This window comes from Lichenostomus cassidix, chromosome 19 (assembly GCF_008360975.1).
Source record: "Lichenostomus cassidix isolate B80296 chromosome 19, HeHo_3.0, whole genome shotgun sequence".
NCBI lineage: Eukaryota > Metazoa > Chordata > Aves > Passeriformes > Meliphagidae > Lichenostomus > Lichenostomus cassidix.
In genome coordinates this window covers 9535248-9558542 of record NC_139499.1, presented here as the reverse complement: position 1 = coordinate 9558542, position 23295 = coordinate 9535248, and the positions used below count along the sequence as shown (strand labels likewise).

General features: G+C 46.2%; 1 protein-coding gene across 2 annotated transcripts; it reads right to left on the bottom strand.

Moving 5' to 3' along the window:
* Nucleotides 1-876: 876 nt before the first annotated feature.
* Nucleotides 877-22984, bottom strand: TADA2A (transcriptional adaptor 2A). 2 transcript variants are annotated; one of them, XM_085078545.1, is made up of 16 exons: nt 22870-22984; nt 22071-22250; nt 21103-21209; nt 20041-20100; nt 19397-19488; nt 18327-18484; nt 17192-17280; nt 16166-16238; nt 10950-11013; nt 9542-9585; nt 8916-9026; nt 7538-7609; nt 6792-6924; nt 5951-5994; nt 3674-3747; nt 877-2348 (listed from the first exon to the last, which is right to left on the bottom strand). In XM_085078545.1, exons 2-16 carry the CDS (start codon nt 22093-22095, stop codon nt 2163-2165), a joined length of 1332 nt encoding a protein of 443 aa, XP_084934671.1. In that variant the 5' UTR covers nt 22096-22250; nt 22870-22984; the 3' UTR covers nt 877-2162. The 2 variants fall into 2 exon arrangements, with proteins under 2 accessions (XP_084934671.1, XP_084934672.1); XM_085078546.1 differs by lacking the exon at nt 22870-22984 and having other exon boundaries at nt 22071-22445.
* Between the last annotated feature and the right edge of the window lie 311 nt (nt 22985-23295).

Below are 23295 nucleotides of genomic sequence, written 5' to 3'. Positions count from 1 at the left end.
GATGTTATCTGCTCTGCTGCATGGCCGTGGGGAGCGCAGAGCTGCTGCTGGGGAGGCAGAAGCCCCCGGGATCTGCTCCAGGCAGCCCCCACCTCCCGGGCTGAGTCACCCGCGGGCCCAGAGCGTTTACTGCCGGGGTGACAGCAGCTGTGAGTCCCAAAAAAACCCCCAGCACTGATGCTTTAATGGCAGGCGGATAACACAGCCTCGGGAAGACTCATACCGTGCATACCTCAGTGCTGTGACTAAGCCCGCGCTGGGCTGGAGCAGCCGCAGCCTCCCGGCGTCACCCCGGCCCTGGTGGCACCAATTCTGCAGGTCCCACAATCCCAAAGCGCCTGTCTCCTGCCTGTCTCCAGCCTTGTTCCATATTTAATGTTTCATGTCCACCTGAGTCTCTAATTAAGGCAACTGCATCCCCCAGCCATGAGCCCGGTTTGCAGCCAAGGCTGGCATTCCTGAGCTGCAGGCAGCAGCCCACCAACCCCAGCCCCAGCTCATCCCGGGATGCTTCCAGTGCACTTGGGTCCTTTTGTGCTTCTGGGTGCAATGCACCCCAATTCTGGGTGAAAGAAAGGCAGTTTGGCTGTTTAATGTCAAAAACAAGTGGGAAAAATATTCCCAAGGTTTTACAGCTTACTGTGCCCTTTCCCTTGGCATTCCCAGTCTCAGTTTCTACAGACTTTAATCTTCAACATGTAGTTTATTACTGCTGCTTTTCTTTAAATAGTAATATTTTCTAGGAAATGCAGTCGTCGCATCCCTACAGCCACTGCTGGGCATTTATCTCTTCTCTCTTGGTGAGGAGCTGATGGATATAGATCCAGGCAGCTGTGTGACCTTTACAGTCTCACTCAGAGTCCAGGGAGGTGGATGTAAGATTGTTTCAAGTCATTTTGATTTTATTACAAACCAAAATACTTCACATTTAATGGCACCTCAGGTCCACAGGATAATTACTCTTGGGGAACAAACAACAACCCAAACCTAAACACCTTAGATAGGTATTGGTGTAGCTGTAGCTCAGTTAGGCTCTTCCATGAGATCCCAAACTTGGGAGCATCCAACTGCCCACCTTCTTTGGCTGTCCTACAGGACACTATTCCAGCATTACACCTTAGCAGGAAGCTGTCTGACAAACAACTGACTGTTCAATAAACACACAAGCTGCATCTGCAGAAAACCATCTTCATCATCCAACTGATTGCCAAACCCAAACTTGTGGTGCTGAAGCTCATGGATCAGCCGATGTGGTGGGGGTTGTGTGTAACTTGTGGCACCTCCTCATTGTTTCTTGGTCAGTGTTGCTGGTAATGCTGAGGGAATAAAACCCCACAAATAGGAGATTCGTGCTCTTCACTCACTTTTTTGTGGGAGAACATCAGGGTCCCGAGAACATTTTTATTCCTGTTCCCTAAGGCTGCAGTGGCTGTAACTTGCAGCCTTCCCAACGAGCAGCAGACTGAAACTGAGGGATTATATATAATTTGACAATCCCAAATCACGGGGGGAGCAGCTGAAGCTCCTTGGGTTGTGCAGAGCCCTCCTGCTGGGATATGTGCTAATACCACACACAAGTAACAACTGTTGAGGAGCTTCCCTGCCATGTCCTTTCCCATCCTTTATCACAATTAAGTTAAAAAGACTGGACCACTGCAAGCTCTATTTTTACAGCCTCGGGCACGTGCTGTCGCCTCTGAAAGCTGCTGCTGATTTAGGAAGGAACACAAGGAGGGAGGGACTGCACTTCTATACCCTGTGCTGCACAAAGTGTGACTCTGTCCTTATTCTGTGTCGCCATCAGCATAAAAGTACCGTGATCCTCTCTGTAGTCACAGGAGGTGTGAGGAATGAATGCCCATTCACGTTTAAGATTAGCTTATATGGCATGTGATCCTTCCCAGCGCTCCGAGGCAGCGGAATTCTGACAACAGCAGAGTCAAAAGGAACCCAGACAAATGTCAGCATTCATACAATTTAACAAAGCTCCCTACTTGTTTTTACAAAAAAAAAAAAAAAAGAAAAGAAAAAAAAAGCCCCGAAAGGTTTTAAACAAAAGGAAATGTCCTTCATTCAACACTGGTAAAATCTTTCAGTGCTGTCAAAGTGACTTCAAAGCTTCTCCACATCTGCCTGCTCCAGCCAAGCACTGCTGCCTGTCCTCAGGCCTTTGTGATGTACCCTTCTCTGATCAGGAAGTCATAGATTTTCCTGGTTTTGTTCACATCGATCTTGATGAGGGCTCGAGCCTGCGCCAGTCTCAGGCCTCCCTGTTTGTTGCACTCGTTCACTAAAGCAGCTTTATATTCCAAATAGGCTCCAGGGACCAGCCTCACCATCTGACAGAGCTGCAAGACAAAAGGTGAAGTTAATAAACACCAACACTTGTCATGTTCTTCCATTCCCTGAGCCCTGCTGGGGGAGGAACACGGGGAGTATTTTCCTGAGAACACTTCCAGTGTGTTTCTTTGCACAGGGGAGGCACACGGAATGCCATGACGAGCTGTTTGGATCCACAGGTAGGGAGGGGAGGAGCCTGCTGGCTGCTGCATTCAAAAACATTCCTGATGGAAAAATAAAGGAGAAGGATGAAAGCAAGCCCTGGGCTCGCAGGAGCACAGCTCTGACTGTGTCCTGTGTGGGCGTTGCTCCTTGCAAAGCCCTGGAAGCACACATGCCAGACTTGGAAGCCGCAGTTGGGCTCGCTGGCCGGGGGCCAGGGAGGGCATCTGGCTGCTAATCCCCTGCAGACTCAGCCTCTAATACCTTCTACAAAAGCAGCTCTGCCAGCCCCTTCCAGAAGTCTGGCATGGAAGCTGTGCAGGGAAGGCATTCCGTGTTTGGAAGTTTGGTAAGGAATGGCTTTGCACAGCCCCTGAGCTGTTTGGCTGCACAGCTCCTGTTTAGCTCCCAAATCCCAGCTGCCTTCCCAGAGCACAGCATTGCTCCTGCTGGAGAAACTGTCTGTCTCCTCCCTTTAATAAGGAAATGCTTCATGCTCATTCCTCACGGATAGGAAATTGCAGAATTCCTCAGACCTCAGACTTTCTGTCTCAGCTGACCAGGAAATCAGATTCCACACACACACACACTGATGCCCTGCCACCATTATTCCTGTGCTGAATGGAGCCAGAAATGCCAGTTCCACATGGAGCTGTGAGCTGATTCCCAATGCTGCCAGCTCCAGCCACGAGAAAACACACATGGAGAGGGGAAGATGACATACAGCTGTGCTTCACGGGCACTGTGACCTGCCTTGGGCAGTCTGAAGATGTCAGGACTTCTATTAAAAAATAATAATCTCTTATTTCAATTGTTTTCCACTGTTAGACAGGCCTACACTGGGCTGAAAAACAACCAGTGTTCATTAAGAAAAATTAATCCCTCTGCTCAGCCCAGCCTCACAACACAGGCAAGGAGATGGATGTTGTAAGAGCACCAAGTAACACCCTGGTGCTCTGCACCTTTCTTGGCTAAATAAGCCAGTTTGTGCTGCATGTGTAGCACAGGAAATTAAGGAGCCAACTGGAAAACCTGAATGATTTCTGCGAGGAAGGAAGAGTAGTCAGGGCCTGTAACTGAGGTGATATTCACAGCTCCCCAGACATGGTGTGGGCAGCCCCGTGCTGTGGAGACACACTTTATGGAGATGATCTTTCCATCCTTTCCTCACCTCCTTCTCCTTCTCGTTGAGCTTCTCTGTGCCTGGCAGGCCTGTGAGGTTCAGTGGTGGGGCACTCCGTCTGCCTGTGGGATGAGAAAGGAAACACTGGGGAATTGGAGCATTTTGGAGGTGGCTGTTCCTGGGGTGTGCTAGGGAAGCAATTCAACCTAGTTTGAGCCAAGTGTTTACAGAAAGGGTTATTTAGGGCTCAGCAGAAAGCTCTGCTGATGCGACAAAAGGTTTGATTTTGCAATTTTAAGCTCTGTGAATGTTGCATGAGACTCTTGAGCTGTTGGTTTTTGGGAGGAACTGCAAGACAAAAGCTTTGTGTCAGACTGGCACTGGGCATGACTATCCCAGCCCAGGGAGGGTGTGCCAGCTGTGCTGAAATCAGAGCCTTGTAAGGATGCTGAGATTATTTACTGGTGTGATTAAGCACCCAATTTCTCTGGCATTACTGACAACGTCATGAGGCAGAGTTTTCTTTAAATGCCTTTAAATATGATGCAGATATTGCAAGGCAAATGCAGTCTGGGGATTTATTTTTTGTCTGTTACGATAAACAGTACTGGAAGGAGTATTTATCACAAGGTCATCTGATATTTCTCACTTTCATTATTGTTTATAACTTCGCTGGACTTTAGCTGGCACAGCCTACACTTTCACAAGGGCTGTCTGCTTGCAGGTTTGGTTTCTTTTTTTCTAATAGTATTCTCTTTGTAACTTCCAGAGCTCGGGACAAAGTTTGAGTTATTCATTCACATTGTAAAAAATCCCTCACCCCTGTGCTGTGGGTTGTGTATTTAGCACTGGTCATTAGATAGGTCTCTATCCCAGGATAACTTCCCAAATTTGGCAAAGTGATAAGACCTTGGGAAATGTGCCCTTGTGTTTTCCCAAGGACTGTGCTGGTGGCTGCTCCAGACCCTGCCCTGTCCAGGTCCTGCCCCTGGCACTGGGAACTCTCTCTGTGTCTCCTGGGCATCTGCAGGAACAGACGGGATCTGGCTGGGTGTGAGGAGCCTGAGCTGAGAGAGCTGAGGGACTGGAGAGAAGCTGCAGTGTGAGTCTGTGGGAGGTGTAAAGGAAGTTATTTCCCAGCACTGCTCCCTCTTCCTATGGCATGGGACGACTGTGCTAAGATGAGACACGACAGAATTCGGTTTTACTCTTTTATAAGCCCAGAAAATACCACACACACACAAACTACATTAAAGGAAACATATTAAGGCTGCAAAGCCAAGAGCTTAGAATCTAGAAGTGAGGCATTAATTTGCCCTCTTGTATATTCAGAGTGATGCAGCCTTTAATTAGAGCCACGTGGCAGCTCTTCCCCAGCATCCTGCCGTTCCCAAGGCAGGATGTTTGCTTAATTAGCAACTCTATGGTATTTTGTTTGGGTTTTGTTCAACATGTGATGCTGCTTGTAAACACTGTGTGCTATCACAGCCCCACAGGCAACACAGTCCCTGTGCTCCTGGGCTCTTGCCCTTCATGGGACACTGGATCCTTGATAAAAAAGGAAGTTCATCCCTCATTCCAGACCTTCAGCTGGAAGGCACTGTCCTCCCTTCACAGACTCTGATGCCCTGAGATACACAATGCTGTTTTTTTCTCCGAAATACCAGATCTTAGCAATCACCAAATAGCTTTAGAACACCCTGTAGTGCTCTGACTCACTGCCTGGTATCCTGACCCAAATTTCCAAGGCTCCTTGGAAACATGAGGAAGAACATATAGACCCAGTGTAGTCCACCTCTGAGAGGTTTGATTCAAGTGGTTTAACAGCATCCACACAAAAACTGGGCGTAGGGACAGAGCTAAAGCCTGTTTTCCCTGGCAACATTTAACAACCTTGTAAAACTTTATCCCAGCCTCAGTCACCCCATGACCTAAACAAATGGGATGGGAATTTATTTAAGTCTTGTTTACGAGGACCTTGACTGACCCATGAATCTGTTCTTACTGGGCACTGAAAGAAGATGGGGTCCTCTGGGTGGAAAAAACCAAAATTTGTGCTTACAGAATGTGAAAATTATTTTGTTTCCTGCCTTGCTAATGTAGCTTTAGGATGGGTTTTGACCTCTAGTCAGAAAAATCTAGAAATTCAGCAAAAAATCCTGCAGGATGTGCAAGTGGAATGACTTGCAGATTGATGTGATGTTGACTTAAGCAGTGCTTAACCATGAGGCTTGAGGATTGACACTTTGGCACTTGAGAGAGTGTCAGAAGAAAGCTGTCAGAAAGATATTACTGGGTTTTTATTAGACATCATCTCACACTTACCTGTAGTTGAAGGAACTGGTACCGTGGGAGTCAGGCCAGAATCACTGAAAAGAAAGGAAATTTTCAAATTCCCTTCATGTTTTTTAAGAGTAAGTGCATGTGTTGGCCCTGAAAGTGTTTCTTCCACGACTTGCAATAATTATACAATTCAACTTGCATAACCCAAGCCCTAACTAGAAGTCAACAGGATTTATAAATATTTAGTGTTCCCACATTGAAGAATATGTATCTGAAACCTGTTAAAAAACCCAACAAAGAAATGTGGAGGGTGACACAATTAAAAATACGGTGGAGACTGAGTGGGGAAATTCCAAGCCATCTCCTGCACACAGGATGCACTTCCTTTATGTTGCAGCTTGCTACTTAAATCCAAGTGCTCAGGCAGGGTGATGACACATTAATAATGCTGCTACATCTAAAATCATCTGAAATATTGCAGGCGTCATCTGTGCCCTCATTAATATCCATAAAGAGCTCATTTCCCTCTGTGACTTTAGGAATAGCAGTTCAGTTCCTGAAATATAAAATTGAGGGGTTTGAGTCCCCTCCTCGCCTGCACTCAACACGCACTATTGCTGTCACCCACCTTCCTGCCCTTCTGAATTTTGCAGGCTGTTCCCACTACAATAAATCTGAAATGAATTTGTTATTATCATGCAGGAAAATGTGTTTGATCCAAACTAAACCCCAGAATCCCAGGAAGGTTTGGGTTGGAAGACACCTTGATGCTCATCGTGTCCCACAGGCAGGGACACTTCCACTGGAGCAGGCTGCTCCAAAGCCCATCCAAGCTGGCTGTGGTCACTCCCAGGGATGGGACAGGTTCTCTGGAGGTGCTTACATGTCTGCCTGGCGGCTCAGCCACTGCTGGCAGGCGCTGCTGTCCTGGATGTACTGCAGCACCTCGGAGAGCATCGTGCGCTTCAGCCGCTCCTCGTCGCGGCTCTTCTTCAGGTGGTCGTAGGTCCGGGCGCCTGTGGGACACACACACCCTGCTCTCACCTCCTGCCTCACCCAAAAAGTCCAGACTGGATTTTCCCTGCTTCAGGAAATATTGGGAAGTTCTCTGTCTCTGGCCCAACCTCTGCTGTTCTCCCTCGTGATGACTACTTGGCACCAGAAGGGATTAGATTTCACCCTGCATCCTTCCCCCCATTAATTTCAGGCCAAAAACAAATAAAAAAGGCTTCCATGGTTAATTTCAGGATAGAACAGGCCATTTCATTGATGTGGAGCTCTTAGGACTCTCTCCATATATCACATGTGTTGACAGCCAGTCCAAGTGTCCAGAGATAAAGCCCTGAGACCCCTGTGTCATGACATCAGTATTTTTCTGAAGCCTTTGCAAAGTGGTGACCAGAGCCGAGCTGTGTTAGACACTGTGATCTCCAAGATGATGGCTCAAATCAGCTCTAAACCAGCCCAGCTGGACTGTGCACCATTGCTGAAGCCTTGCTCAGTTCCTGAGCCGAGCAAATGCCTCTCAGAACTAAGTGTCTTTTTATTCAACACATCCTGACTGTTTTAAAATCATCTCTCCATTCCTTGATGGATGGCAATGGGCTGAATAATGCATCAGGTACTTACTGCAGAAATTGGTGATTCCTGCTGCTCTGTATTCCTGGAGTCTCTTTATTTCCCTCCGAAGCTCAAATTCCACTGTTGGACCCCACGAGTTGGCAGGAGGCAAAACCAAAAAGCAAAACTGGGTCAGTGGGGTGGCCTGGGAATGTGGCTGTTTGTTATTTGCCTACACAGGTCAGCTCTGAACACACAAACCACAGCCAGGGTTAACCTCCCTCCACAAGATCTCAAACTCTCTGTGTCCCAATGCTCCTTGGTCACAGATTTCAGTTGGTTTCTAGTATTTGTGTGCTCAGAAAAGGTATTTTCTCTTCATGCTTTGCTAGTCCCTTTGCCATACCCTGGACAAGGCAAACAACAATAATATGGGATTTCTGGAAGGCATTTCAGTAGGTTTGAGGAACTACTCCAGCCAGGCTTCTTATACATCTAATATTCTCTTGGAACAACTACTTTCCTAACTGGACCTTCCAACATTTTTTCTCGCAGACAACTTTTTTTCTGCAGTCAGTAAGATGAACTTATTAAACGTTTCTTTTGCTCAGAGATATTTCCTGTCTGCTGCTTTCATCAGCTGCCTTCCAGCACTGCTGAGTTTTACAGAGAGCAAGTTTCCTTGTGAATTCATTTCCTGCTGCTGCTCAGGGGATCTGTGTGGTGCCTGTACCTGACTGTCAGGTTCACCTGAGGATCTGCTGCCACTACAACAACAAAACCAGGTTCCAGGAGCAGCACTCCCATGTGGGACTCATGATTCTGCAGGATCATGCTTTTGGTATTTCACACAGGGTGTCCTGAAAACACAGGCACAACTGTGTGAGTGCTTTGTTCTTTGTAATGAGCAACAGTTCTCCCAGTTTAAATCGCAGAATGAAGCAGGATGTGGTGACTTGGAGTGGAATCTGCCTAAATGCAGGCTATGGGATGATTCAGGGATGGAACAATGCCTCTCCCCTAAGGTAAGGACATAATGACCACTGCACTGTATAATTAGGTGACATATAATAGTTCAACGTCGGTCTTTCAAAGAATTCATACTTTGCTGCCAGCTCCCAGTCTCTTCACACAGATCTAATATAGTGATTTTATTCTTCCCCTGATATAGAATCTCCGTAAATAAGCAGTGGTCTTTACATAAAAAAATATTACCTCCAACACATGACCAGAATGTTCAGTCAACTGCGAACTCAAACAAAGAGTTTAGTGGAAAAAACCCACTCGCTGCTCCCTCAGTGTATCAAACCACAAATGTATTTGTTTTCCTGAGGTAGTTAGATGGGGGAGGAGGAGAAAAACAACCTCCTGCCCTGGGGGAGAGGGCTATATTTAGGCAGCAGAGGATGCAGGGCTGGCTGTGGGCTGCAGCCCCTGCGGTACTCACGCGCGTGGCTCTCGATGAACTTGTCGTGCTCCACAGGCCCCAGGATGCGAGCAAACCTCCTCATGGTCTCGTACAGCTCCTGCACCTCCTTGGGGTAACGCCTTTCCAGAACTGCAGGGGGAAAGTGCCACCTGTCAGCACTCCTGCTGCCAGGAGAAAATACCTCTGTGGGGACTGAACTGGGCACCAGACTGGGGACTGCCTGAAAATCCACATTTGGGCATTCTTGGCCATTTTGGTGTCACAACTGCAAATTGCTGAGTAAAAAGCAACATAATTATCCAGCTCTTAAAAACCTGAAAGCATAAAGGGTGATTTAAACAACATTTAAATGTTGTTTGGTCATTTCTCACAAGAGTGAGGTGCACTCAAAACGCCTGGATTTCACCTTTCCCCACTCAGCAGAGCCCAAAGTGCTTCTGAAGAGCAGTTTTGAAGCAATAACTAAAGAACTGAACTGGGAGTAGTTAGAACCAGACGGCTGGAAACAGCTGGGGCAGGAAATCTGCTGGAATTTAGAACATCTGAATGTGTTCCAGTATGAATAAACCACACTGGTGACCTGGAAATGGTGAGTGTGTGAAGTTTTGCCACTTTGAAGTGAAGCAGTTACACCTGATACTCACTCTGAAATTTTCTGAGGTTGATCAGGCCATGATCTCTTATAATTCTGGAAATTAAAGAAAATTATATTAATAAAGGCCATTACTCCTGCATTGCCTCACAAATACAAAGGCTTCAGAGGAAACTTTGATTTAGACCATCAGAGGGGTCTGAAACTAAACATGAATGAAATTTCCATAAGCCTTGGGCTGGCTGGAATGGAAATATGATGCAGTGTGGCTTTAATCAGGGTAAATTCTGGACAGTGCTGTGCATTAGCCCTGAGCACAAAGGGAGCTGCAATCACTTTAAAGGTTGGAAATTACTTCTTTAGGCATAGATTTCACATCTACAGCACCTTATAACTTGTCCTTCCAAAATCAGAGGTAATGAATGTCTCATGAACATGATTTCCAGCCTCAGAGAGAGACAAACATCCCTCTGCTAAAGCAGGGCAGAGCTGGACTGTAAATGCCACCACTGGGAAGACAGGAAAGGCATTTTTCCATGGCAGCTCGGATTTTAAAGAGAGGATGGAAGTGACTCTGGGTTTGAGCTGCTCCTGACAGGATCAGGGGAAGGAGCAGAGGGAAAAGCAGGTGCCTGATAACTGCCTTTGTCACCAGTTTCAGCAGTGCCACGTGCTCATTGCTCTGTGGTGACTCCACTTTGGCAAATAAGACACCACAGAGTTGCGCTGGCAAGGTCAGCTCAGAACCTGCTCTACAAAATCTATTGTATCTCCTTTGCTGTGTACAAAACCCTCCTGTCCCGTGCACAGGCACCTTTCTGAGAGTGACATCAGCACTTTTGTGTCATTTTCTAGTTTTTTGTCCCATCCTGCTGTAGAAACTTCACAAAACCTGACACTGAGGTAACCTCAAGAGTTACAAAGAGCCCTGTAGCACTTTCCTTTAGTATGACAAGATTGATCATCATGGAAATTACACCACATAAATACTTTTTATTTATGAATTATAAAGAACCAGGTCAATCCTCCCTGTCATTCAGCAGAACTGTGTAGTTTTATGAGGAGAAGGACTGGAGCAGTTTCACTTTAAAGCACTAATTCTTTCAGCAGAGAGTAATCCAGCAAGATGTAATTTTAAATATTGAACAAAGTATTTCAAAGTTATAATAAAACTTAATTTAATGAATAGATTGAGTCATTCTAGAATGTTGTCAAATGAGCTGAATAAATTATTCAACCCCACGTCAGCAATAGAGCTATCTTCAGTGCAGAAGACTAACTTAGGGACCACTAGGAATTAAAAATAATGATGCAAATATTTCTGGGGAAAAAGTGGGGGTCCAGCAATCAGTCACAGCCTGGCAGCTTTTTTTTTTTTCCTGAAGTAGGAAATTAATGATGTGTAATCCATCAGCATTGCACAGGGAAGGACAGAACACAGTTACTGCTTGAAAACTCACTTTTTCCGTCTCTGTCTTTCCTTTAACCTGGAATGATAGATATCTACAACTGCAATCTTCAGAGCTGCAAAACAAAAAGATTAAAGAATTCATAAATAATCACTGCAGGAGGCTGAATTTCAAGCTCTTATATTCACATTAGGCTGAAATGGTCACTGCTTTGCTGTGCTAAAAATCCTGAGGCAATTTTACAGGGACATCAACTCATTAGAGACAAACCTGCAGTACTTGCTACCTGTGGAAAGTTTCTTTTGCTTACTCCTGCCAAATTCATCACTGTAAATACATTCATGTAAACATGAACCCAGGGAGATCCTGAGAACTCCTTTCCTCTTCCTTCTTGGGCTGTTTTACTGTCAGCACTTATTTGTTCTTTCATACATGCAATTGCCAAGTATTCCTTCTGAAAAGCAAACTTATCACATTTAAGGATCTGAGGTATCATCTTTGGGCAAAGGCTTCTTTGCACAGAACAAGGAACTCTAAAAACCAGACACAGTTCTGAACCATGAGGATTCAAAGTAGCCTTTTGCTACAGTTCTTAAAAACATCTGGAAGATTCCAGCTTGTTAACTTCCAAACTTATCTGTCTGCCAGGAGAACAAAGGATAGTTCAGGACAATGTGAAGAAACCCAGGAAAAAGCCATGCTCATTAGAAATCACATCCTTCCCAAAATCAAACCTGTCTGCAGCCACTCACAGAGCCTGCAGCTCCTTTTTCCTGCAGCCATTAGCTTAATAAACGTTTTTTTTGGGGGTAAATTCTTGAAAGACAAGATAAAGAGACACCCATCACCTTCCCTTCCCTCGCTCTGTTAGATAACACACAAATTCTAGGTCATTAAATGAGTGTAGAGGTGGCTGATTTTGGGGTGGGTTTGTTTCAATTTTATGTTAATTATTTCCATGTACTCCTGGAAGGAAGAGGCTCAAAGCTTGGCAGTGGTTTAGAGGCTGTGAGACAACAACCAGCTCTTGGAAAATGTGGAACTGGGGTGGCCCAGGGGGATATAACCCAGGATCCATTTCTCTCTGTAGTTACACAAAAAGAGCAAAACTGATAGTGGCAGTTTATTGATTGCACTCTCGGATAAATAATTAATAGTGCAATTAAGAAGTGTGGTTACGTGTCTGTTTTAAATATGTATGGAGGTGTAAACACCAGGAAGCCCCCAGCCTCTGGGAAATTCATCCCTGCATCCCTCTGGGTAATCAAATTTCATACAAACAGGGACAGCTGAACCCAAAGGCTGTGGGGATTTTCTCAGGAGCTTGATCCCAAGCAAAACAACCTTCAATTTGTACCAAATTGATTTGATGTTAATCTAAGGGTAAAGGATTCTGTACGAGATAGGAGGGGTGCTGCAATATTCCTACTTTTTTTTCCAGATTTCTTGCATTTTCAAGCATCATTGTGTATTTTCATGATGAGGTACTTAAGTTTCCTAATTTAAGAACAAGCAGAGAGAGCAAATTCTCCTTTGTGCTAAAATGTGGGGACGAGAAATTGGGAATGCAGCAAGTTAAACATGAATGAAATCCATTAGGAAGGGTTGGAATTGGTGCCAATTTACGGAAAATATTTTTGTAGTTTTTAAGCCCTCTGCAAGCTCAGCCAACTTGTTATTTTCTGGGGTTTGTGTGGGCAGAACTTAATAAGTACATGCAGAAACTGCACTGGAGAACCTCTATAAATATCACAAGTAATTATGCACCTCTAACCACCGAGTTTTGATGCTTTCACCTGAGTGCACAATATTCTAAAGAAATGATGATCAGCTGGGGAGAGGAAGGAACAAATGAAGGGAAAAAATGGAGCTTCTGCTTCCAGGGAAATTAGTATTTGCTGCCACATGCCCTTTTGGAGGGGCTTTTGTTTTTAATAGACATATTCACACAGGAGCAGGCGATTACCAAATGTGGAATGCATGAATAACTCTGACTACTACACTGTTACACACTGCATGGAAATGAGAGAGGAGATGCTGGGGGAATGAGAATGATTTGCCTGTGCTTTTCCCCATGGATTCTAGCAGGGAGGCAGTTGTTTGTCCTGGTAATGTGAGATAATCCTAGCTGACACTGTGCTCAGAGTGGCCATCCTGGGCACTGATAAGGCTCTTTGAGATGCTCAGTGCAGCTCCGAAGGACCCACTGATAGGCAGGAATTCAAGGCTCCTTCCTCCCCTCCAAAAAACCCCAAATATTTTGGTTTCTCCAGAGTGTGTCCAAAACAGTTTCTTTGCTTTTCATTCCTCTTCAGGCTCATTTGGTCTGCAGAGAACTTTGTGGAGCACTAATGAGTGAGAGCTTTGTTTCATGGCAGAGAACCTGCCTTGGCAGGCGAGGCCCAGATAATGGGAAGAATGCAAACTAATCCCAGTAAACAGCCTGTGTGAGCAGTGTGTGCTGGGCTTGGGACAGACTGGAGGGCTGCAGGCCAAATCCAGCAGCCCTGGAGGGAAGCAGGACCCATGGCAAACAGTTCTTTGCCTTTGGAGCACATCAGGAGCTTGCACAGGAGAATAAACATCATGTTCTGTCGAGAAGGACACTGACTGCCTTGCAGCTTAAAATCAAATTTCCCTGCCAGTTGCAGCCTATTTCCACTCACTTCTAAATCTGTGGTTTCAGCAATTACTTTGCAGTGTTAGAAGTGAAAATCATTTACATGAGAAGGGGGAAAAAAAGCTGGGAAAAAAGATAAATTACCAATGTTCTAATTCAGCCTGATGAAAAGTTGTAGTTCATGAAATATTCAAGCACTGTGGGCTGAATTAGGGTTGTAACTGGTTGGTGCTTTTGATCTGTCCATTATGTTTTTGTGTAACTGCAATATATATTTGCATGCCCTTACTGTACTGCCAGCACTGAACAAAAGAGAACGATTCCAGAATTTAATTGAAATATGAGAGATTTCACACAATTTTTGCCATCTCACTAATACCAAGAAGTGACTGAGTGATGTCTGTGACCTGCTGTGAGGTGGGAAGAGCTGGTGAGGCAGCAGGTACAGGTTCTGTGTTCCTCAAAAAAGCTGCTTGGGAGTCTTCCCACCTTGTATTAAAATGCATTTTCTTGTGGGAACACCAAGAACTTATTTAGAGTGACACAGGGAAATCTAACAGGGAAAATAGATGAGATAAATCTATAAATATATATATATATCATCTAAAAGATACAATGCGTCAGAAAACAGAGGTCAAGCAGCTCAGAACTAGAACTTCTTATCAAATAATTTTTATAAAATATTAAGAAAAGCAGTGTGGAAGAAAGGGAACAAGGGGGAAATCCACTTCAATGGAAGCACAGATATTCCTGTGGGATGTGCAGCCTTGACAGTGCAGCACTGATCTGTGACTGGTGAACCAAGAGAAAGAAACAGAGACCACAGAAATTGTGCTGGCTGGGGTGTTCCCAGGGCCCAGCCTGAGTGACTTGCAGAAAATGCAGTATGAAAGTAGTTTTCAAAAATTAATCTTGAACCCAGTGAGGTTTAACGTATGGCAGGAAAACAGAGGACTTTTTTCCCAACCTGATCCTTAATCTCTGCTGTGAGGCCCCATTTGGGTTTCTGTGGGCTATAAAATGGGTTAAACCCCCGTGTTACATCCTCACCTTTACACCCAGGCTGCCTCACAACCCTCTCTGCCTGTCAGCTCCAAAGTACAAAGGCTCCTCAAGCCAGCCCTGCTCTCAGATCCACATGTTGAGCCATTTTCTGCACTATGGGCTCCTACAATTGGGTTGCAAAACTCTCTCAAGCAAAGCCGGCAGCTGAGACCTTTAAAACTGCAGGACAGGGAGGATGTGGCTCCTTCCTTTTTGTTGTATTAAATCGCAGAAAGGGAAAGATCTCATTCCAAATTTTTTTAGCAAAGAATTCTTTCTCTCCCCAAGATGCCTGATGTGAAAGGGAAACAGCTGGCTGGACCTTGGGACTTCATTTTTGCGAGGCTTTCTCTCTCATGTGGGCAGATCTGGGGCAGCTGTGGGAAGGCAGATGCCAGAGTTGCTGGGCTAAGAGATCCAAAATGCAGTTGGTCATGCTGCACAACCTCTGCCAAACAGTTTGCACCGAGCAAATCCCTTCCCAAACGCTGAAGACAACTGAAGGATGGACTAGACAACATCCAATGAAATTATCAGGCAAAAGATTGGACAGACGGGGGGAAGTATTTTTTCACACAACACGTAATTAAATTGTGAACTCCTAATTGGATTGTGGAAGTCCCTGTTGCAGGATGTACAGGAGTACAGACAGATCCAGCTCCAGCAGGAGTTAGCAGAGCTCCTGGAGCTCAGGGCCTGGCAGGAGAGACCTCAAAGGGCTGAACTGTGCCTGGGAGGAGGGCAGGTGTGAGGGGATGGAGTGCTGCAAAACCTGCTTGATTGAACATGAATCTATCAATTAACGAGCAGAAATGGGAGATTATTTTGCTTTTTCAGTTCAGCAGGACCCAGAATAGGATGAAACAGCAGAGAGCTGGCATGAGGAGTCCCTGCCATGGCCTCAAGCCAGTCCCCATTTCAATAAATGTTGAAAGGGGAGAGACTGACATACGATTCTCATAACCTTCCCCGAGCCTGGGGAGTTTGCATTCCTAAAGCTCCTGCGTACACTGCTCAACTTCCAACTGGTTCTTTTAACTTTGCCAAGACTGTCTGTACGTAACAGGATTTGTCTGTCTCCAAGGGATGCAAAGGCTTTAGCTTAGAACTGCCTGACACAGATGGCAGAATTCTGAGGCATAAACACAGGACTTTTAAACCCTGGATGTACTTACAAACGTGGGGGAAAGTAGGATCTTTTCCTCTCTGTGGATTAAAATGTCACTTTAATAATTCCTGTTATTTCATATTATTAAGGCAGCCACGTTCACAGAAACTCAGAGCAGTAACTGGGCTCATACAATCTTCACAATAAAAAGGAAGTTGTCACACACAGCTGATGCTGCTCTAACTCAGGGCATGTTGAACACGAAAAATCACACAGCTTCAAGAGCCCAACAGTTTTAATGTCTCACACAGTCTTAAACTACACACCTCCTCGCTGCCTGCATTAATACCCACCCTGATACATTTATACATTAAATAACCAAACATTAGAAGTGTATGTTCACTTTTAAAGTGTGTGGAGAAAGAGACCCAATGAAAGGCTGCACAAGCATCTGAAACACTGTTTTCAGACTGGGTACAAAAATATGGCACTTACCATGCAAAATGTCTGAATCATCTTCTACAAAATCAATATCTCTCAAATCCCACTCAGCATAGTTGTCAAACTCCTGTTCAGAGGTGATTAATACAATGTCACTAATTAGCATTAACATATTGGCCTAAGGTTTCAGTACATGCAGAAGGACTGAGAATAGAGATATTTACTCATTCACAGGGCACAAGGTTCCACCCTTGAGTAACAAACACCACAGTGGAGCTTTACCTGGGGAATGTGTAAATGCACTCCCATGGCTGCAACTGGAGCAGGATGTTGTGACAGGACAGTGGGAATTAATCAGGTCATGGCTCCCTCACCATGATGGAAATGAGAGTCACAGAATGTCCTGAGCTGGGAGGCACCCACAAGGATCACCAAATCCAACTCCTGGCCCAGCTCAGGACTCTCCCAGAGAGCCCTTTCCAGGCACAGGGTGTGATTCTTGGGGTGGCCCTGTGGTTCACCCATCACCCTGCTGCTGATTCTGCTCAGATGTGCAAAATCAAGCCCCTGTAGGGCTGAATTCACTCCTCCATGGACAGCAGCAGGAACTCAGCTAAAAGCAGGGAAAACAATGCAGGTCTTCCAGGTGATGTCTGGAGCAGAGCTGTGTGTGCTTCCCTAAGGCAGGTGACAGTGCTGGAGCTGATCCTTGGCCGAGCATGCAATTCCCAGCCCCAGCCTGCTCAGGCCATCCCTGGCTGGACATCTGGTGGCAGCAGCACGTCCTGCAGCCTCTCTGCTGCCTCTCCCGGCTCTGCAGGCCACCAGCGCCACCTCTGTCACCAAATCCTTAATTAACCCGGAGGTTTAATCACTCAACTTGGAAGGGACCTATAAGGATCAGAGTCTAACTCCCTGCTCCTCGCAGGATAACCTTAAATTAAACCACAGCACTGAGAGCATCCCTGAGTCCTGCGTTTTTAAATGAAGACCAAAGACAAGCAGGGGCAAACAGGGCTGTGTGTGCTGAGCTTGCACTCAGCAGCAAATTGGAAATAATGGGAGGAGAGTCAGTCTTACCTCAACAAAGTCAGCTCTGGCTGGCATGTACCCAGCCATGTCCCTGGAGAGCAGGGAATCAAAGGTGGGCCGTGGGGGATCATCAGCAGCTGAAAAACCAGATTTTTAGTTGTTGAGTAGGGCTTGGGATCCCTTTTATAAAGATCTGTAAATAAGTGTTTATTTTGCAGGAAAAGTGGGAATAATTAGTTGGAGAAAAATACCCTGATTGGGCTTTTATTCAGTGTTATAGTCAGAAAAGACAGAGTTCATCCAGAGAAAAATGCAGTAATCTGGTATCTTCATAGTATTCTCAAGAGTCAAACACAAATTCAAGGCAATAAACAGGTAATAAAATGTAAGCTTTACATTTTGGAGCTCAGCATCCCCCTCTAAACCTCTGCAGATCCCTGGGGCTCAGTGTGCAGGTTCTTTTAGTTAATAGCAACAGGAGTGTTCAATCTGCCTTCTTCTGGGGCCCATTGACAGAGCTGCAATTAAAGCCAGAGAACTCCCAATTTTTACAGCACTTCCCAGCTGAGGAGCTCAGTGTTTTACAGACAATAATAGTCTGAGGCTCACAATGCACTTGTGCAGGAGCTGAGCATTGTGTGTCCCACGGCACAGATAAAGCAGGCTGAGGCACAGAGAGTTTGTCTTGGCCCAGGGCACATAAAAAAATCAATAACAGCAAGGGACAGAACCAAAATTGCCCAGTTCCTGCTGTTTAGCTCTAACCACTTTACTGGGAGATGTAAACCTCCAGACACACAGCAACCCAGAGAAGCTGGGGAGTTCTGCAGTGGAACAGCTGCCAGACTGGGGAATGCTAAAGATGTGAAATGCAAGGAAAACTGAGAATTTGTTAACTTGCTGCAGTTTAGCTCCGACTTTTAACAAGCAGTTTTCAAGAGAGAGAGGTGTGAAATCAGCATAGCTGAAAGGAGTGATTTTATGACAAATTAAATCAGCAGTTAGGCCTGGGACACAGTGTGTACATAGTAATGTGCACATGATCAGAGGAAATGTTTAAAGGCAGAAATCATTTCTCAGTTAAGTTTGTGTGCAGGAGCTGGACAGGGTGAGAACCCCTGAGGGACACACATGAAGGAGCTTTGGGGTGGATTGTACCAAGTGAAGCTGCTGTGATACTCACAGTGGAAAGGAATGGCTGTCTCGTTGTGCTGAGCCTCCTCTGCCTGCTTCAGGTTTAGCAGGGTGGATGCAAACAGGGGGTTGTTGATGAAGTGTTTCATGTAGTGCTTCTCACACTCCTCCTTGGATTTGGTGCACATCTGGTTGGCCACGTCCTGCCTGCAGTGGGGACAGGGGGAGGCTTCACGTGAATGACACAAATGTCCAGGTTTTTTTCATTTCTCCAGTGGGAAAAGATAATTTGGGACAAGAGATTGGTGGTGTTGTGTGCACAGAACTGTTTTGTGATTGTGGCTAGCACAGTTTTTCCCATGAGAAGTTTTCTTGTGTTTTGTAAATAAAGATAAAGTTTGGATGTTTTTGGAACAGTGTCCCAGAACTTGGGCAGTGCAGGCCTGGCCAATCAGGCCTGGGGGAAGGCTTCTGACTGACCAATCTGGGTGACTTTTGAGAACTCTATAAATGTGATGAAATCAAAACAATAAAGGATTCCTTCTTGCCACTGAGAACCGATGCATTCATTACTCTGCTAGCTGCTCAACAGTGACATGTGATGCTGTCTGAACTCACATTCTCAGAACCAACACTCACACAGTGCCAGGGAGCACCTTCTGGGTGCCCATGAACAATGCAATTCAGTTTTCATATGGGAAACCCTCTGGCTGATGCAATGTACCACATCTTTGATAGGCTTGAAAATTTACTGTAGTCATTTGAGAGCTTCTTAAACATTTTACTGACTCCAGGCAATGGTAAATTCTGTAACCAGTTTTCAGTCTTATTTCTGACAGCAACGTGCACCAAAGTTCTGCTTCTCAGCTCTCAGCTCTGCTCCTGTGAATTCTGGGGTTCTGTACTTTTAGGGTAACTATTTTTAATAAAGGAGAAGACAGATAACTCAGGAAAACAGGACCTGGTGCCCCAGCCTTCCCCTTTAGCTGCTAAGTTAGTGTCTCACCCACAGTAAGTCATTGAACAGTCAATATAATGTATACAACAGTGACATCCAGGGAAAAGGAAGGAAAAACTGCCCATCATTCACTGAAATTGGCTGAACCACTGAATTCTCACCAGTTCCCAAATCCACAGTCCATCACAGCTTCGAGGAGAGACATTTCCTCCTGAGCTGTCCAGTTGGGATCCAGGACAGGGAAATCAGATGTCTGGAGAAGAAAAAAGCAGAACAAACTGCTGTGATCCTCTGTTCCAACCCACCTCAGGAAGAGCAAAGAAGCTCTGAACCACAGGGAGATAATTCTGCTAGTTTTAAACTTATACAAAAGCTGATTGAATAATTATTGGATTACTTAGGGTCATCAACCACAGCAAATGCTGGTACATGTTGTCTCCCAGCTGTAATTCCACAATGTTATACCATGAAACACAGTAGAAATTGCTGAAGACTTTAAGAATTATTAATTTTGAGAAAAAAAACCCAAAAAACAAGCCTAGAGAAACAGAAGTTGATTTGCATGGTTAAAGGACTGTAATTCTAGTGAGGTGCTTTGTGCTATCATTTATTTTATCATTGTGCTATTTATTTTATCACAATAAAAAGATGCAGTTTTAAATGACTCCCCTACTCCATTATGTTCCAGGTGGATATTTTTCTTTTTTAAAAATAGTTTTAAACCTTTGAATCAAAGAATTGCATCACCCCTGGGAAGCTGAGAGAGCCCAGGACTGAGTAGGTGTTATCCAAAAGGAATATTTACCATTATCTCATAGGTGTGATCACTTTGATGTTTCTTGTATTCAAATCCTCGGGTGAAACACTGCAGAACAAAAGATCAGAATGGTGTCACTTCTGCCTTGAAAAGATTTTCACTGATCCCCTTTTTAACTTTTATTCTCTGACCACTGGGTATCCAAAACTGACCACCTGACATATTCCATTTTTCTGATTTCATTTTAGGAAACCCATAAAACCCCAAAGAATTGTGTTAAATCTTTGTATCTTGCCTGTCTTTTGCCCCAAGGTATAGGTTCTGTGAATCCAAAAATTTTTTGTTAGGTATTAAGGTGAAAAAGTTTGGTGTTACAGTTTAAAATAGATCCTTCCAGGAAGAGAACACAGAGCATTTAATAAGTATTGAACACAAAGCTTCCCCTTCATCTTGGTTCTCTGATTAAAAGCACCAGGTTTGCAGCTGTTTTTAAGTTAAACTTCTGGCTTTTTAAACACAGGTAAATGAACAAAAATACACCCAATATACAAAATAGGGGTTTGTGTATTTTGTACATTGTTGAGCATAAGGCTCAGCTCTTCTTTCACTTGTAGAAGTGACTGCCAGTTTTTAATCATAGTAATACAAACTTATTCATTTAATAACTATACCAGCAGTACTTTCTGTGGTTACCAGCTCACACATACAGTTTTTAAATAACTGCATCTGGTCACAAACAATTACTGTCAATACTGCAGATCTTCCTTTTCTGTTTGGGAAGGGCAAAATGTGTGGGGGTGTTTCTGGATGGGATTTTCTTTTCCATGCCACAAAGGATGACAGAAATTATAATCCCCCAGACAGGCAGAGGTATGTTGGGTTAGCTCAGGCTGAGTGAGGTGAGTTTGGCTGCTGCACAAAGACCTCCTTCCCCTGCTTGTTCCTCCATACTTCATCCTCCAAACCCCCTTTGTCATTTCTGAGCTAACAAGGGTGTCGATCCAGCTTTGGAGAGATCACTTATGTGTTCATGGCCAGGCTGGCAGCAGGCAGAACTTTTGATGGCTTTCTCAGAGGCAGGAATGGCTCTGGGCTGCTGCTGGCACTCACCTGCAGGCACAGCAGGAAGGGAGGAGGTCCACATTCAGCACACTTCACGTAGGGCTCTGTCAGGTATGAGGAGCAGCCTCGGCAAGGAGGCTTGTCAAAGGGGTCATCTGGGGAAAAAAAGGAAATCTCATGGGATACAAGCACAGCACTGGTTTGGAATCCCCTAAATTCACCCCTGCCCAGCCCCAGGAGCTGATGGTTCTTGGGGGTCCAGCTCAGGATGTTTACAATTCTATGGATTCTATTCTATTACAATTCTATGAACTCAACTGTGCAACAAAATAAATAAGACTCTCAGGTTATAATGGCTTCACAATCAAGGAGAGTAGAGTTAGATGGGACATTGGGAAGAAATCCTTCCCTGTGAGGGTGGGCAGGCCCTGGCACAGGGTGCCCAGAGAAGCTGTGGCTGCCCCTGGATCCCTGGAAGTGTCCAAGGCCAAGCTGGACAGGGCTTGGAGCAACCTGGGATAGTGGAAGGTGTGTAATTGGATGAGTTTTAAGGTCCCTTCCCACCCAAACCAGTATGGGATTCTATGATTTTCTCCAAGAAAATGGATTTAAACCAGCTCAGTTATAAGTAGAGAGAAATAAGACAAAACTCACACTGAATCATTTGTGTCGCTGTGTTCTTAAGAATTTGTACAAATAAGAGAGTCTGTGGACCACATCCTGCTGGCTTTCTGTCTCCCTCTCCCATGGCTGATGATGGCTTCAAACAATGGCAAACCCTTCCCAAATGTCATGGAATCATAGAAATGTTTGGGTTGGAAAAGCCCTCTAAGAGCACTGAGTCCAGCCATTAACCCAGCACTGCCCTGTTCACCACCAAACCATGTCCCCAAAGTGCCACATCCACACATTGTTTGAACACTTTCAGGGATGGTGACTCCTAAATCCCTCTGCTCCAAGAAATCCTTGGTTTTTCATGACCAGATGTGGCAGCTGAATTATCTGGCAGCACTTACTACTGAAGGAGGCCAGGCACTCCATTCCTCCCCACCGGTGCTGGTCTTTCTCCTCGGAGTAAAACTTGTCTGGCCTAAACACCTGGAGAGTGACTTTGTGTCAAAGTGTATCCCAAAGGGAATTCTCCCCTGCAGCCGCCTCTTCTGCAGCCCTCGCAGGTGTGACCCTCCCAGGATGTCCTGAACAGGAAGAAAAAGGGCTGTCAGCAGCCTTCAAACCCCATTCCACACAGATCAGAGTCTGTCCTCTGGGTAGGGAGAGAAATCAAACACAGTGATGGGGATACAGTCCCAAATGGAGAGTTTCAGTGGGAATGGAGAGATGTGGAGTGATGGGGATACAATCCCAAACGGAGAGTTTCAGTGGGAATGGATGTGCTGAGCAGAGAGTTATGAGCAGCTGTTGTGCAGGGAAGTGCTCTGCACCTCCCAGAAGCATTCCCCACATCCCACTCCCCCACATCCCAAACCCCACTCCCCCATATTCCAATCCCCACTACCCATTTCCCACTCCCCATATCCCAATTCCCACTCCCCAGTTCCTCCATCCCAATCCCCACTCCAGCCGCGGCTGCCCCTTCTCCCCATCACCGCCAGGCGGCGCCCTCGCCCCGCCCCGCCCCGCCCCGTCACAGCCCCGCCGCGGCCCGCGAGGCTCCGTGAGAAGCGCGCGCGCTCCCGGCACGCCGCTCCCCGCGCCCCCCGCTGCCCGAACGCCGCTCTCGCCGCTCCCCCCGGCCCGGCCCGGCCGCGGTGCGGCCCGCTGCGTGCGGCGGGGGGAGCCGGGCCAGCCTCTCACCTCGCTCGGGGCGGCGGGTCGGGCCCGCGCGCTCCCTGCCGTGCGCACGCGCTGGGGCTGGCGGGCGGGGCGCGGGCGCCCCCTGGCGGATCGGGTGCGCCCCTCAGGGCCCGCCCCGCCCCTCCCCTCACGGGGGCTGAGGCGCCGGGAGCGGCCGGGGGAAGGCGGCTGCTCGCCGCGGGTACCGGGTGCTCGCCGGGGGAAGCGGCTGTTCTCCGGGTGCTCGCCGGGTGCTCACCGGGTGTTTCCACTGTGCCAGCCCGGTGCCCCGCGGGGAAGCGGCTTCGGCGGCCCCTCGGAGCGCAGACACCCCCGGGAGGGAGCCGCGCTCCTTCCCACAGCAAACACCGAACAGGGACAGTCCAGTGCCACCCCTGCCATGGGAGGGACACTTCCGCTATCCCAGGATGCTCCAAACCCCATCCA

Excerpts from the sequence above, each read along its gene's own strand:
- TADA2A (XM_085078545.1), bottom strand. The coding sequence starts at position 22,095 with ATGGAGTGCCTGGCCTCCTTCAGTA. Across the intron at positions 7,610-8,915 it reads GTTCATCGAGAGCCACGCGC|TGGAATTTGAGCTTCGGAGG; the intron begins GTGAGTACCGCA and ends GGGGTCCAACAG. Across the intron at positions 6,925-7,537 it reads AGGAATCACCAATTTCTGCA|GCGCCCGGACCTACGACCAC; the intron begins GTAAGTACCTGA and ends TGTGTCCCACAG.